The following is a 17,408-nucleotide window of genomic DNA, read 5'->3' as shown; positions in this document are numbered from 1 at the left end:
GGTTAATTTACTTGTGATGCATTGTGAAAATTAAAGCGGGATTGCTGCAGAGGTGGACAGTCATTTGTATAATGTTATGAACAATGCGTCATGGTTTTTACACAAATGTAATATCCTATGGATTGAAGATGTAATAATAATGAACTCAAAAGGTATGTACTGTAACGACTGACCCATAACCCAGCATGTCTGCATTTACTGGTTTCCATAGATGAGAGAAGAATGAATACAAGAGGTAGAGAGGATGCTTTCTCTCATTGCGGTTCAAGTGACTTTAAAAGTTATGGCTCCCCGCACTATATACAGCACAATTCATCCAAGACAACATCAAGAATCATTTAAAGACTGAGATTCTATATTTCATGTATACAAATATTATGTTCCCAATATATAAAAACATATTGGGTTTCAAAAAATATCAGTTAAAATAATTACAATTTTAAATAAAGACTTTGTCCACAATGCTACCAAGAGTTAAAGATTTCTGAGAATTAGGTAAAATGTTCAATAACTAGGCTGACATTTCCACAGCTTGGTACACTATACAGACATTTTCAATTAGGTGCTGCGCCTTTGAGACTTGACTTTAGTTTCTTTTTCTCTTTTTGTCCAATTGCACGGAAGAGCTTTTTCCTGATCTCTTTTTGTCTCTTCAGCTTCTCGTCTTCTTCCTTTGCTTTGTGATGTAGAAACTCCTTTCGCTGTTGCTTTTGCTTTGTCTTGGCCTTCTGTTTCTTATAATTATTCACTGTGCCTAGAGCTGTGAGAAGGGCCATTATCTGTGGGGGCCAAAAGAAAAGACACTAGTTAAGATTAAGCCAAATAAAGTGCATTTCTGACAACTAGACATTGTCCAACTTCTTCAACTAAATTATATAACCCTTTACTGACAATGTGATTCTACACTGCTATAGCAACCTGTCGCATTTGCAGGGGGATAAGGCGATGGGCGTGTGGAATGTCATGCCCCACTCTGTCCACAAGCTTTTAAGGAAACCAGTCAATCAATTTAGAGCCTGGCTGTACAATTGTCGCACGAACTGCAGGGTCTCCAAGAAAATAGTTTAAAGGGAACCTGTCACCAAGTTTGGCCAATAAGAAATACGGCCACCACCTTTCAGGGCTGATACACAGCATTCTATAATGCTGTATATCTGCCCCCAACCCGACCTGTAAGAGAAGAAAAATAACTTTTATTATACTCACCTGCGGTCCGGTTCGATGGGCGTCGCTGGTCTTGGTCCAGCCCCTCCTATCTTCTTACGATCCCTGTCGTCCTGCTTGCTTCATGTGGATGACGCGTCCCTTCGTCATCCACACGATGACGGGGTGGACCTTTCCTGGCACCTCACACTGCAGTACTTTGCTCTGCCCTCATCAGGGCAGAGAAGTTAGTCATCCTCACGAAGCAAGCAGGAGAACGGCATTGCAAAAAGAAGGGAGGCACTGGACCAAGACGCCCATCAGACCGGACCATTCCGCAGGTGAGTATAATAAAAGTTATTTTTCTTGTCCTGCAGGTCAGGTTGGGGGCAGATATACAGCATTATAGAGTGCTGTATATAAGCCCTGAAAGCTGATGGCCGTATCTTTTATCGGCCAAACCTGGTGACAGGTTCCCTTTAAAGATGCAGCTTCTCCCTACACTGACCCATGTGATTGACAGGACTCTCCCTTTGTACATAAATTGGAGACCTGTTAATCAACTAGAGCAGTACAGGGAACCAAAAGCTGAAACTAGTCTAGTCTAGTATCGTGCGGCCCCTTGCTGGATCTGAAATTGTTCAACCAGGTTCCGATTAATGATGCTCGTGATTTGGCAGCAGCAAAATGAATCGACTGAGTTTCTCTTTAAATGCTGCTGTAAGAAAATGGCAGTTACATTTAAATGTTTAAGAGAAGCTGCTGGTAGAGGCAGGTGATGGCTGAACAACACAGCCAGTGTTTGCAGGCAATGGTGAAACTCAATTCCTGAGCGTACATCACAGAAGAGGGCCTGACGTAAATGTATGTTATGCCAGTAAGACATTAAGAGAACACTAAACCTAATAAAGACATAGCATAGTAAATAGGAGAATAACACGAGTACAAGGATTATCAGCCTGTCGCTTAGAAGTTTTGTACAAATCTTGGGGAAGAAAAAAAAACAAAAATTGCAACCAAGGCAGCCTAAACCAGAGTAACACTCACCTTTCTTTCATGAGGTTCTCGGATAACAGCAGGTCGCACCTTGTCCCTTGTCACCTTACTCTTCTTTTCCATCATTTTGGGCTTGCTCTTAAATGGCAGTGCTTTTTGCAAAGCTTTCGGGATATGGAGCGGATTAAAATGTCTTTCAATCCTCGAGATGGGCTGTAACAAAGTAACATATTTATGTGAAAAAGCAAATGATTAAGAAATGATACTTGAATACACACATCACTTCCAGCAGCAGGGCTACTAGAGATTTTATAGGTACCTTATACAGGGAATCTTTGCGTTGCACCGGCTTGATGCCAAGCTCGTGCCGTAATTGACCCACAGTTTTCATACCAGTCCATGACTCTTTCTGGCCCACAGGTTTCAGCAGTGAAGTCACAGGGTTATAGAAGATGGGAACAGTCACCGGGTACCAGGAGCGCAGAAATACGATATCTACGAAGGAACAGCAGGAGTCTCTTTCAATACATTTACCAGATGAAGAAAATAGATGTCCCATTACAGTGGCTCTTCCAAGTGCAGGGGCTCTCAATTTGTACGAGGAAAGCAAATTCACTGGATCACAAAACTTTCTTAGATACTTTATACTCGACTTCCTCAGCACAGTAAAGTCCTCTGCATACTGCCAAATAGTGGAAACATTTCAATAGTTGAAAACAAAACCCTGATCACATGTGACAAGTGCAGAAACAAGTGGGAGCTCTGATATAGACAAGTGTAGTATGAGCAGTAGGTGAAAGCATACTGCTTCTGGTAGTAATAATACTGATCCAACATACACACTGAAGCCGTTTGATGGTCTACTGACAGATTTGTTGAAGACAGACTCCACAAAGCAATACTTCCCTGGAAGAATACCGCAGTAATGTAAAGTATAAAGTATATGATGCACATATTTGTTTGAACTCTCTATGCATTCTCCAGATGCCCTCATCGTGCAATGTAAAAAGCGCTTGCGTTTTCTAGAGACAGCTATACCATCTTGGCAGGTTAATTACCGCTCATTAAGAGTTTGTCTTCAAATGTTGCTCTAAATCCGCCTTCAGGCGTTCGTAATGCTTTCTTGATCTGCCCACGGATACCACTAACTGTTCGTACTGATGCTCCTTCAAATTTGGCCACTTCCAAGACGGAAGAAAACATTCCCTGAAGAAAGAGCAAGACAAGTATAAAAATCAATATGTAGAGAGTAAATGTAACCATCCATTATCATGCACTATCTTCTCCCTATACTCCATGACTATGATGGTGTGTATCAATTAACCCCTTAGTGACGGAGCCAATTTGCAGCCTAATGACCAGGCCAATTTTTACAATTCTGACCACTGTCACTTAATGAGGTTATAACTCTGGAACGCTTTAACGGATCCCGCTGATTCTGAAATTGTCTTTTCATGGCATATTACACTCCATGTTAGTGGTAAAATTTCTTCAATATTACTTGCGCTTATTTCTGAAAAAAAATGAAATATGGCGAAAATTTTTTACATTTTGCAATTTTCAAACTTTGAATTTTTATGCCCTTAAATCAGAGAAGTATGTCACACAAAATAGTTAATAAATAACATTTCCCACATATTTACTTTACATCAACACAATTTTGGAAACAAAATCTTTTTTTTTTTTGGGGGGGGGGGAACCATCTCACATTTAAAAGTCACTTTGAGGGGTGTACATGACAGAAAATACACCAAATTGACACCATTCTAAAAACTGCACCCCTCAAGGTGCTCAAAACCACATTCAAGAAGTTTATTAACCTGTAACATGCTTCACAGGAACTGAAGCAATGTGAAAGGAAAAAATTAACATTTAAATTTTGTTTTTACAAACATTTTACTTCAGAACCAAATTTTTTAATTTCACAAATGTAAAAAGAGAAAATGAACTATAATATTTGTTGTGCAATTTCTCCTGAATGCGCCGATACCCATATGTGGGGTAAACCACTGTTTGGGCACACGGCAGAGCTTGAAAGACAAGGAGCGCCGTTTGACTTTTTCAATGCAGAATTGCCTGGAATTGAGATCGGACGCCATGTTGCGCTTGGAGAGCCCCTGATGTGCCTAAACAGTGGAAACCCCCCACAAGTGACACCATTTTGGAAACTAGACTTCTTAAAGGGAACCTGTCACCTGAATTTGGCGGGACCGGTTTTCGGTCATAGGGGCGGAGTTTTCGGATGTTTGATTCACCCTTTCCTTACCTGCTGGCTGCATGCTGGCCGAAATATTGGATTGAAGTTCATTCTCTGTCCTCCGTAGTACACGCCTGCGCAAAGTAATCTTACCTTGCGCAGGCGAGTACTATGGAAGACAGAGAATGAACTTCAATCCAATATTTCGGCCAGCATGCAGCCAGCAGGTAAGGAAAGGGTGAATCAAACACCCGAAAACTCCGCCCATATGACCCAAAACTGGTCCCGCCAAATTCAGGTGACAGGTTCCCTTTAAGGAACTTATCTTGATGTATGGTGGGCACTTGAACCCCCAAGTGCTTCACAGAAGTTTATAACGTAGAGCCGTGAAAATAAAAAAATCATATTTTTTCCACAAAAATGATCTTTTCGCCCCCCAATTTTTATTTCTACAAGGTTAACAGGAGAAATTAGACCACCAAAGTTGTTGTGCAATTTGTCCTGAGCACGCCAATACCCCATATGTGGCGGGAAACCCCAGTTTGGGCGCATGGCAGAGCCTGGAAGGGAAGTAGTGACGTTTTAAAATGCAGACTTTGATGGAGTGGTCTGCGGGCGTCATGCTGCGTTTGCAGAGCCCCTTTTTTTTATTTTTTTCACAAAAATTATTTTTTAGCCCCCAGTTTTTTATTTTCCCAAGGGTTACAGGAGAAATTGGACCCTAAAAGTTGTTGTCCAATTTGTCCTAAGTATGCTGATGCCCCATATTTGGGGGTAAACCACTGTTTTGGCGCACGGCAGAGCTCAGAAGGAAGGTAGCACCATTTGACTTTTTGAACGCAAAATTGGCTGGAATCAATGGTGGCGCCATGTCGTGCTTGGAGACCCCCTGATGTGCCAAAACAGTGGAAACCCCCAATTCTAACTCCAACCCTACCCACAACCCTAATCTCAACCCCAACCCCAACTCCAACTCCAACCCCAACCCCAACCCCAACTCCAACCCCAACTCCAACCCCAACCCCAACTCCAACCCCAACTCCAACCCCAACTCCAACCCCAATCCCAATCCTAACTTTAGGCCAACTCTAACCATAATGGGAAATAGAAATACATATTATTTTTCCCTAGCTAAGGGCGTTATAAAGGGGGGTTTATTTACATTTTTTTTTTATTTTGATCACTGTGATAGGGTCTATCACAGTGACCAAAATGAAACAATAGGAAAAATCTTCCTATTGTTGCCGGGTGCCGGCCGGCAGATCTTGGAGGAAGCACCGAGCATGCACCCGCCATTTTCTTACCGGAAGAAGACACCAGCGCCTGTAGGGGAAAGCAGGAGGACCCAGTGACACAGGGAGATACTGGTAAGTATCAGGGGCAACCGGAGACCATATTTCTCTGTCCTCTGATGTGCAATCACATCAAAAAACAAAAAAATGAAATGGCAAATCGCGTTTTTTTTTTTTTGCGGTCGCAGTTATACGGTTAATAACGGCAATCGCAATGTGAGGGTCGGTAAAAACCGACCCAAATCATGTCTCGGCTGACCCCAGAGAAAATTAGACTCTGGGGGGCGCTATACACCTTTAAATAATGGCGCTGTGGTTTAAGTACCCTTACCTACGCCGTTAAAAGGCGCATCGGCAGTCGTTAAGGGGTTAAAGAGCATAAAGAGGAATAAAATGATTGGCCGCTTTATGGATAGGATTTACAAATATGTGAAATAAGGTAACTGGCCAATTTCTTTCTAGGAACCCTGCACTGTTTGAATACTGTAATAATAAGCAGTGCAACAAGGACTCTTGGCCAAAGATTAAATAAGCCAACGTGGTACATAGAAACCATGATATTTACAGGAAGGCACGCCGGAGTACAGGGCACTATGGGCATGTTATTTCTCATCTGTATACCATACACTTACCTACTCGCACTTAACTAAGAGTGAGACTCATATGGTGTATCTCCTTCCAAATGGTGCACATACTTACAGACCAATCTGACAGTAGTTTATTGTCCAGTAGTGAATATATACAAATACGAAATCACTGTGGTATGCAATGGGCACTGTGTGTAATGGGTAATGGTCTTAGTAGAGCCGACAGCACACAACTTCTATACTGGTTGTGATCATTTTTATAGTGCTCCCCTCTCTGTGAATGTTGCCATTATTATTCAATATGGGATGCCCTTTATTATACTTTCAAATACATCAATATTAAAAAGAAAAAGCAAGACCATTTTTTTTGTTAAGTTGTGGAGTGAGATTATTTACTGAAAATGGCTGACAGAGGGCATGTTACTGGATGTGTCCATACGGAATTTATAACCTCATTCCAATTGCATAGAAACAATGCATGTACACCAAGTTCACAGACATCCAGGAACTGTACAAGCACTGGTCACCTCAATACGAAGCTTTTATCTGACCCTGCGGGGGGGTCCTAGCCATCTGTACGCTAGCACGTGGGAAGCATATTTCCACAAAATTAGCCTGAAATAAATAATAGGCAGAACAGGTGACCAGCTCCTCCATCAGCTGCTTTTTTGAAATGGAAACAGTGCTCTATCAGGGTAGAGGGCTAGGCTTACCAGGGGTGTGTACATTTTTAACCCCTTAACACCGGGAGCTTTTTTCGGTTTTGCGTTTTCGTTTTTCGCTCGCCTCCTTCCCGGAGCCATAACTTTTTTATTTTTCTGTCAATATGGCCATGTGAGGGCTTTTTTTTGTGGAACGAACTGTACTTTTGAATGGCAACATTGGTTTTACCATGTCGTGTACTAGAAAATGGAAAAATAATTCCAAGTACGGTGAGATTGCAAAAAAAGTGCAATACCACACTTGTTTTTTGTTTGGCTTTTTTGCTAGGTTCACTAAAGGCTAAAACTGACCTGCCATTATGATTCTCCAGGTCATTACGAGTTCATAGACACCAAACATGTCTAAATTATTTTTTTATCTACCGTAAGTGGTCAAAAAAAATTCCATACACTGCTAAAAAAAAATAAATAAAAATAAATAAAAAATTGCGCAATTTTCCAAGACCTGTAGCGTCTCCATTTTTCGGGATCTCGGGTTAGGTGAGGGCTTATTATTTGCGCGCCAAGCTGACGTTTTTAATTATACCATTTTGGTGCAGATACGTTCTTCTTGATTGCCCGTTATTGCATTTTAATGCAATGTTGCGGCGACCAAAAAAACCCCCGTAATTCTGGCATTTTTAATTTTTTTCTCACTAAGCCGTTTAACGATCAGGTTAGTTCTTTTTTTTTTTTTTAATTGATAGATTGGGTGATTCTGAACGCGGCGATATCAAATATGTGTATGTTTGATTTTTTTTATTGTTTCACTTTCAATGGGGCAAAAAGGGGGCAATTTGAACTTTATTTTTTTTTTTTCTTTCATATTTTTAAAAACTTTTTTTTAAAACTTTTGCCATGCTTCAATAGCCTCCATGGAAGGCTAGAAGCTGGCATAGCCTGATTGTCTCTGCTACATAGGGGCGATGCTCAGATCACATCTATGTAGCTGAATTACTACATTGCTATGAGCGCCGATCACAGGGTGGCGCGCACAGCAATCTGGAATCAACAACCATAGAGGTCTGCAGGAGACCTCTGGCTGTCATGCCAACACACCAATGACCCTCGATCATGTGACGAGGGTCACCGGTGATCACATTTCCGGCCACATGAATTTGTCAACGGAATTTAACTAGTTAATAGGTGAGGGCTGATCGCGATTCCGCCAGCGCCTATTGCGCGCGCACATGTCAGCTGTTCAAAACAGGTGACATGTCCCGACTTTAATGCGGGCTCACCGCCGGAGCCCGCATCACAGCGGGAGTTCTGCCATCGGACAAAATAGTACGTCTGATGGCAGAAAGGGGTTAAAGTAAAAACAACAGTCCAAAACTTTCAACAATACCTCTATGATGTCCACCCAAAACTGGACATAATTGGGGGTCTCGTGCCAGTTTACTTAGAAAATGAAAATCTGTCACCAGTAGGGATGAGCGAACATGCTCGGATAAGGTGTTATATGAACACACTCAGAGCTAACCGAATGACTTTGGCGAGCTTGAATAATATGTTCGAGATCCTGCGGCTGCATGTCTCGTGGCTGTTAGACAGGCTCAACACATGGAGCGACTGCCTGTTTGTTAGTCAATCCCTGCATGTGTTGTGGCTGTCTAACAGCAGCAGGGACTCAAACATATTTTTCAAGCATGCCAAAGTCACTATTAGCATGAGAGCATGCTCCGATAACACCTTATCCAAGCATGTTTGCTTACCACTAGTCACCAGAAATTCAGGATCCTCAGGTATGGTCTTTTTCAGATACTTTACTGCATTAGTAAACAAAATATAGGCCTATATAATAAACATTCATAAACTGCTCAATACGTTTAATAGAAATGTGCAAAGCATCATTACCTTAATGAAGGCTGTATTTTTGTAGATTTTGCAAGGGTAGCCAATCAGTTTTAACTTTTTAACCACTGTGATGGATTTGTCTAAATCCAAGACAACACCAGTAGCTGCAATGCGAAAGTCTGCCTGAGAGAGAACAGTAAGAAAAGTATATTAGTATGCAAACTAAGTTACAGTAGATGCAAAGACTAGTGATGAGCGAGTACACTCGTTGCTCGGGTGGGCTCCGAGCATTTGTGACTGCTCGGAGATTTCGTTTTTGTTGACGCAGCTGCATGATTTACGGCTGCTAGCCAGCCTGAGTACATGCGGTGGTTGCCTGGTTGCTAGGGAATCCCCACATGCAGTAACAAATACTCGGAGACCACCCTAGCCACGAGTATACTCACTCATCACTAGTAAAGACCAATAGACACAAAAGTCAATGCTGGCACTTAATTTTGGCCACTTAACCCTTTTCCCCAATATAGGCATAAGAGGGCTTGTTTTTTGTGGCACGAGTTAGACTTTTGAGAGACAGTATTCATGTTACTATATAAATGTACTGCAAAAGGGGAAACAAATTCCAAGTTTGTTGAAATTGCAAACATAGGGATTTTTGTGTACTCACCGTAAAATCCTTTTCTCCGAGCCATTCATTGGGGGACACAGACCGTGGGGTGTATGCTGCTGCCAATAGGAGGCTGACACTAAGTGATACAAAAAAAGTTAGCTCCTCCCCTGCAGTATACACCCCCCTGCTGGCTCTCAGCTAACCAGTTCGGTGCAAAAGCAGTAGGAGATCAATAACAATATATGAGCGTATAGCATGTCATATTCTAAAAAAAACAAGCATAAGCTAATAACAGGGTGGGAGCTGTGTCCCCCAATGAATGGCTCGGAGAAAAGGATTTTGCGGTGAGTACACAAAAATCCCTATTTCTCCTTCGTCTCATTGGGGGACACAGACTGTGGGACGTCCCAAAGCAGTCCCTGGGTGGGGACAACAATAGATCAGGCCCTGTGTAACCGCTACTTACAAGTGCGCCACCGCGGCCTGCAGAGTCCGCCTGCCCAGACTCACATCTGTGGAAGTGTGGGAATTATAGTGCTTCAAGAATGCATGCGGACTGGACGAATCCGCAAGCTTGCAGGCGTGCCTTGCTGACGCCTGGTGCCTAGGACCCTTGATAGACAGGGAGATAGGCTGACATCTAGCACGGAAGGAATCCTGGATGGCGAAAAGAATTCACCATGTTATCATGGTCGATGAAACGGCTAAACCCTTCCTGAAAATGTCAGGAAGCCTTCCTCTACCGTCAGGAAGCCCAAATAAAACGTCCAACCTTCAGAAGGACGCCGTCCTCAAGACGTACCTACTCAGAGCACTCACTTCGTCCAGAATATGGGGGATCTTATTCCATTTTGTGGACTGGAGCCAAAAGAGATGAGGGAAGAACTAAGCCCTCATAACAGTGGTAATACAGTACCACCTTGGTAACAAGGGATGGAGATGGCCTGAGGACAACCTTGCCTCGAAGGTAATAAGGGAAAAAAGTCTGAAAGAGCAGAGAAGCTAGCTCCGAAGACTCGTCAGAGTGAGAATATCGCAGAGGAGAACGGGACGACTTTCCCTGATAGTAAAGTCTGCCCGGATGAAAAAGGAGCCTACTGTAAGGCTCCTAGGAATAATAAGGTCCCAATGATCTAACGGTATGCGATAGGGAAGAACTACGTGTGAAAACTCCCTGTGAGAAAGTCCCTACTTGCAGTTGTGCTGCGATAAGGCGAGAAGATACTAGCTCCGCAAACAAAAAACGGACGTGGTCAGTGCGGATCTCTGAGGATCACTGGGGCACCTTTCTGCTTCCGAAAGGCTTTCGGAAGCAGTGGAAGGGGAGTTATGGAAACTGGTACCACGGCAGAACCAGAGCATGGAGAGCGATGGCTCTTGGATCTCGAGGCCGAACCACGAACTCGAGTACATTGGCCTTCAGTCTGCATGTCATCCCACCTACAACTGGAGAGCTCCAGTAAGGACAGATCTGATGGAAGACTTCGGGGTGAAGTTCCCACTGACTTGAGGCGGAACCCTGACGGCTGAATTTGTTTGCCGTTCAGAGTTCTACTTCTGGGATATATACTGCCGAGATCACCGAATAATAGACTTTGGCCCATCAGAGAAAGTGAGGTACCTCGGTCATGGCGCCTGACCGTGGGTACCTGCTAGATGACTGACGTAAGGCACCGCCGTGGCATTATCCAATTGAATTCGGATAGGGTGACCCACCAGAAGGCAGTGGACCTGCTGTAAGACTACCGTTCGGATCTCCAGAACAATGATGAGGAGAAGAAGACTGGCATTGGTAGTTACTAATAGCCATTGAACCGGGAGAAAGGCCCTGGATGAAGAAGGAGCTCAGAGACTATTGTCTGAAAGTCTGTTTGACTTGCTGAAAACGAGCGGAGCGAAGGAAACCGCTTCCATTGTCGTCACCATTTTTCCTCAGAACTCTCTTAGCAAATCGAATGAAATGAGGGGGTGAGTAATCAAGTCCTCAGAACTCTCCTTGCGCAAGCTCCCTGTTGAAGGGCCATGACCTTGTCTCGAGGAAGAATTACCATCCTTCTAGAAGTGTGCAGGATCATCCTCAAAAAGGATATCTGCTGGTCTGGAAATGAGGAGAACTTGTCTAAGTGTAGCTGCCAGCCCAGGAGAGAAGGTATCGCAAGAGATATAGATGACTCAGCGTAGTCCTGGAAGGGCGGCTAGACAGACCAAACAGGGCAGGACGAGCACGCCTCTAGAGTGCAAAAGAAACATGACATCTGCCATGACCCGTGCGAACACTCTGGGTGCGGAAGCAAGGCCGAAGGACAAGGTTGTGACTTGAAAATGCTGCTGACGAATGGAAAGACGAAGGAATTTTTGCAGAGGGCAAGCAACCCGAATGTCGATGGATGCCGGAAACTGCACCTTTTTCTGTTGAAGTAATGGCTGAGCGGAGGAACTCCATCCAAAGAAGGAGGACCATGTCAAAGGTTGTTAGAAGTTTGAGGTCCAGGGTCGATCTTACTTTTCGTTCCCCTGTTTGGAACCAAGATCCCTTAGATCTAGACTGTGCTGGACAATCCTTATACAATCCTTTGTCAGTCTCCCGCTCAAAGGATTTGATTGGCCAGTTGTTGCTGGTGTGAATCAAGGTAGTTAAGGTCTCCAGCCAGGAGACCATTGCTCTAGCAATCCATGCGGCCGCTAGGGAGGATAGAGCGCTGGACCCGAAGCCGCAGGTCGGCACGAACCAGATTTGCTATCTGACAGTCCGTGGTATTTTTAATTGATGACCCATCAGGTAGGGATACTGGTAGGTATACCACAGGAGATTCTACCCGGTTAATCTGCCCCATGGCAGAATGTGCGGCTGCATCCAGCAGGTCATAGTCTCTTGCCATCTCCTCTTTTCACGGTGCAGAGATAAAAATTAGGAACCCTCGATCCATCAACCTCTTAACAGGGAAGTGGAGAGGAATTGTCCGCCTTCTTGCATCATCCACTAAATAGTGGTGATGCAGAGGGGGGAGCTCGTACGCCAAAAAGGGTGCCTCTATATGTCCACAGAGTACAGGTCTCCAGGTGGACAGGACAGGTTGTCTGGCGTTAGGCCTGGATGCAGAAGAGGAAACATGGAGACGACACTCCGTGTGCTCGTCTGTTGATGGTGTGGGGAGATCGGTGCCCTTTAAAGGACCCGTCGCCCTTAAAAAACAGGCCAGGCATGGCATCCCACGTAGAGGCTTCTATCCAGTGAATCGCTTATCCGAATTGAATGGCAAATGCTCTCGAGTGAGTTTAGTCTCTGAAGCTCTGGCAAGCTCAGGCAATATCCAATCCATATTCAGAGCCTTGTTGTCATCAAATCATTGGTGAGGGAGCAGGAAACGAAAAACTTCCGTTTTCTAGATGCCTGTATGTTTCTAGACGCCTGCATGTTTCTAGAATACTTGCGGCCCCTGCTAGCCGACGGCTCCCATGTAGGATAGGGACCCTGTATATTGGTCCTGCGAGCACTCCAAACACAGAGGGATTCAATCTCTTGGTCAGAGAACCATGGATTGGTCAGTGAAGAAGTCCACTGAGGAGAACTAGAGGATAAAGCTGGGTTCGGCGGCGGAGGGCTCCTCGGACTGATCAAGCGCCTTTAAGACCAGGGAATACTGGTCATGCACCTTTAAGACCAGGAAATACTGGTCATACGCCTTTAAGACCAGGGAATACTGGTCATGCGCCTTTAAGAACAGAGAATATTGGTCATGCGCCTTTAAGACCAGGGAATACTGGTCATGCGCCTTTAAGATCGGGGAATACTGGCTATGCACCTTTAAGACCGGGGAATACTGGTCATGCGCCTTTAAGACCAGGGAATACTGGTCCTGCACCTTTAAGACCAGGGAATACTGGTCCTGCACCTTTAAGACCAGGGAATACTGGTCATGCACCTTTAAGTCAGAGAATACTGGTCATGCACCTTTAAGACCAGAGAATACTGGTCATGCACCTTTAAGACCAGAGAATACTGGTCATGCACCTTTAAGACCAGAGAATACTGGTCATGCACCTTTAAGACCAGAGAATACTGGTCATGCACCTTTAAGACCAGGGAATACTGGTCATGCACCTTTAAGACCAGAGAATACTGGTCATGCGCCTTTAAGACCAGGGAATACTGGTCATGCGCTTTTAAGACCAGGGAATACTGGTCATGCGCCTTTAAGACCAGGGAATACTGGTCATGCGCTTTTAAGACCAGGGAATACTGGTCATGCGCCTTTAAGACCAGGGAATACTGGTCATGCGCCTTTAAGACTGGGAATACTGGTCATGCGCCTTTAAGACCAGGGAATACTGGTCATGCGCCTTTAAGACTGGGAATACTGGTCATGCGCCTTTAAGACCAGGGAATACTGGTCATGCGCTTTTAAGACTGGGAATACTGGTCATGCGCCTTTAAGACCAGGGAATACTGGTCATGCGCCTTTAAGACTGGGAATACTGGTCATGCGCCTTTAAGACCAGGGAATACTGGTCATGCGCTTTTAAGACCAGGGAATACTGGTCATGCGCTTTAAGACCAGGGAATACTGGTCATGCGCCTTTAAGACTGGGAATACTGGTCATGCGCCTTTAAGACCAGGGAATACTGGTCATGCGCTTTTAAGACCAGGGAATACTGGTCATGCGCCTTTAAGACCAGGGAATACTGGTCATGCGCCTTTAAGACTGGGAATACTGGTCATGCGCCTTTAAGACCAGGGAATACTGGTCATGCGCCTTTAAGACCAGGGAATACTGGTCATGCGCTTTTAAGACCAGGGAATACTGGTCATGCGCCTTTAAGACCAGGGAATACTGGTCATGCGCTTTTAAGACCAGGGAATACTGGTCATGCGCCTTTAAGACCAGGGAATACTGGTCATGCGCCTTTAAGACTGGGAATACTGGTCATGCGCCTTTAAGACCAGGGAATACTGGTCATGCGCCTTTAAGACTGGGAATACTGGTCATGCGCCTTTAAGACCAGGGAATACTGGTCATGCGCTTTTAAGACTGGGAATACTGGTCATGCGCCTTTAAGACCAGGGAATACTGGTCATGCGCCTTTAAGACTGGGAATACTGGTCATGCGCCTTTAAGACCAGGGAATACTGGTCATGCGCTTTTAAGACCAGGGAATACTGGTCATGCGCCTTTAAGACTGGGAATACTGGTCATGCGCCTTTAAGACCAGGGAATACTGGTCATGCGCTTTTAAGACCAGGGAATACTGGTCATGCGCCTTTAAGACCAGGGAATACTGGTCATGCGCCTTTAAGACTGGGAATACTGGTCATGCGCCTTTAAGACCAGGGAATACTGGTCATGCGCCTTTAAGACCAGGGAATACTGGCCATATGCCTTTAAGACCAGGGAATACTGGCCATATGCCTTTAAGACCAGGGAGACCAGGTACTTCCTTACCCGGGTACTGATGTAGAGTCGATGTGCTCCTTTAATGCAAAAAAAAATAAATAAATAAAATAAAAACGTTGGGGTCTGAAACAGACCCATTTGCCTCCTACAGACACTAAGCAAGAACTGGTTAGCTGAGAGCCAGCAGGAGGGTGTATACTGCAGGGGAGGAGCTAACTTTTTTTGTATCACTTAGTGTCAGCCTCCTATTGGCAGCAGCATAACACCCCACGGTCTGTGTCCCCCAATGAGGCGAAGGAGAAAAAAGTTCAATCTCACAATTGTTTTTTTGGATTTACCATGTTCACTATATGGTAAAAGTGACCAGGCGATATGATGTTCCAGGTCAGTACGAGTATGCCAATACCAAACATGTATAGGTTTACTTGTTTTGTTTCTTTTGGTACTAAGGTGGCGAAAAAAAAAAATGTTGTTGCCATATTTTGAGACCCATAGCGTTCCCATTTTCGGGATCTGGGGCTGTGAGATGGCAGATTTTTTACACCCCAAGTTGATGTTTTTACAGATACCATTTTGGGTAGATATGATGTTTTAATCACTTCTTATTGCAATGTTGCAGCTGTCATAAACCATAATTCTGGGGGGGGTGATTGAACTTGTGTTTTTTAAATTTGTTTTCATAGTTTCACTTTTTAGTAAATTTAAGTAGTCCCCTTAGGAGACTTGAACCTGCGATCATCCGATCCGCTTTGCTACACATAGCAGTGCGACAATCCTGCTATGTATAACTAAAATCAAGATATCTTGCGGACGCTGGCCCTTCATAGGAGATTCATAATGACTGGGACAGGGGTCATCAGCAGACCCCCGGCTGTCAGGACAAACCATCACGGGTGGTATGAATGACACACTTATGGACGGCTTGTGTGAAATCCCGCTGTCGATGATTGACAGTGAGATTTAACTTGCTAACAGCTGTGAGCTGAGCACCAATCCACTCATGGCTGTTAAAGGCACTTGATGGCTGATTTAGTCAGCCATCAAGTACAGGGAAAGATGTGGGCTTGCAGGGACAACACTTTTGAAATACAAGTATGTCAGAGGTAGTGGATGGTTTGAAGAATAAGTTTTAATTTATATTTCATAAATTAATAGTACAAATCAACATAAGCAACTTTGTAATATATCTCAGAGAAATCTGTTTCTTTCTCCACCAGGAATGCTCTTTCAATCTCAAAACTCTAAATTCATGGGTAAAATCAGTTTTCAACGTAGACAGATTTTTACTTTACCGAGACTGGAGATGACAGTTGTTACTGATAAGATTCTCCACTCGCTACTTAAAAGGTTGATGCTGTCTGATTAACACAGCAAATTTCTCTGATTAGATACATCGTTTCAGATTTTCATGGGTACTATTGATTTGTGAAATATAAATGAAAATGAATGTTACACTTTAAGGGAATCTGTCACCCCATTTTTCGCCTATAAGCTAAGGTCACCGCCATCAGGGGCTTATCTACAGAATTCTGTAATGCTGTAGATAAGCCCCCGATGTATCCTGCAAGAAAAGAAAAAACGGCTATATTATACTCACCCAGAGGCGGTCCGGTGTGAGGGGTGTCACGATCCGGGTCCGGCGCCTCCCATCTTCTTACGATGACGTCCTCTTCTTGTCTTCATGCTCCGACATACTTTATCTGCCCTGTTGCTGGAAGAGCCAAGTACTGCAGTGCGCAGGGCCTCTCTGACCTTTCCCGACGCCTGCGCACTGCAGTACTTTGCTCTGCCCTCAACAGGGCAGACAAAGTATGTCGGAGCATGAAGACAAGAAGAGGACGTCATCGTAAGAAGATGGGAGGCGCCAGACCTGGATCGCGACACCCATCGGACCGGTCCGGGACAGAATGCTGTAGATAAGCCCCTGATAGTGGTGGCCTTAGCTTATAGGCAAAAATTGGGGTGACATTCCCTTTAAGGGCTTGCGTCTAATTCCAAATATTCTGGCCTTTCCATTTTTTTTCCTCTCTTTACGTCGTTTTGGCAGACCAGATTTTTTTTCTTTAATTTGTTATTTCTTTATTCTTAATGGGGGAAAGGTGGTGATTTTTTTTTTAGGTCTCTAACTTTTTTTTTTTTTTAAATTTCTTAGTGAGAGCTTATTTTGAGCTTAATGACCAGGCCAAATTTCTTGAATCTGACCAGTGTCACCCTATGTGGTAATAACTCTGGAAAGCTTCAACAGATCCCACTGATTCTGAGATTGATTGTTTTTGGTAACATATTGTACTTTATGTTAGTGGTAAAATTTTGGTCCACATGATTTGCTTATATTTATGAAAATATTGAAAATTTGGCAAAATTTTCACAATTTACCAAACTTTACATTGTTATGCCCTTAACACAGATAGTTATACCACACAAAATAGTTAATAAATAACATTTCCCACATGTCTACTTTACATCAACACCATTTTTAAAACATATTTTATATTTTGTTATGAAGTTATAAGGGTTCAAAATTGACCAGCAATTTCTCAATTTTCCAATAAAACTTACTAAACCAAGGAACCACCTCACATGTGAAGTGACTTAGGGGGTCTATATGACAGAAAATACCCAAAAGTGACCATTCTAAAAAACGGCACCTGCTCAAAACCACAGTCAAGAAGATTATTAACCCTTTAGATG

General features: G+C 43.8%; 1 protein-coding gene across 3 annotated transcripts in view; it reads right to left on the bottom strand.

The window, feature by feature from the left end:
• Nucleotides 1-334: 334 nt before the first annotated feature.
• The window catches only part of BMS1 (BMS1 ribosome biogenesis factor), a 94,615-nt gene continuing 77,541 nt past the window's right edge, over nt 335-17,408 (bottom strand). For all 3 annotated transcript variants that reach the window (XM_069753105.1, XM_069753107.1, XM_069753106.1), the window contains 5 exons: nt 8,774-8,896; nt 3,198-3,345; nt 2,459-2,634; nt 2,191-2,352; nt 335-779 (listed from right to left, as the gene is read on the bottom strand). In XM_069753105.1, coding sequence (XP_069609206.1) covers nt 555-779; nt 2,191-2,352; nt 2,459-2,634; nt 3,198-3,345; nt 8,774-8,896 — 834 coding nt within the window. In that variant the 3' untranslated portion in view covers nt 335-554. The remainder of the gene's footprint in view (nt 780-2,190; nt 2,353-2,458; nt 2,635-3,197; nt 3,346-8,773; nt 8,897-17,408) is intronic.

This window comes from Ranitomeya imitator, chromosome 2, assembly GCF_032444005.1.
Source record: "Ranitomeya imitator isolate aRanImi1 chromosome 2, aRanImi1.pri, whole genome shotgun sequence".
In the NCBI taxonomy this organism is placed as follows: domain Eukaryota; kingdom Metazoa; phylum Chordata; class Amphibia; order Anura; family Dendrobatidae; genus Ranitomeya; species Ranitomeya imitator.
This window is presented reverse-complemented; position numbering and strand designations above follow the sequence as displayed.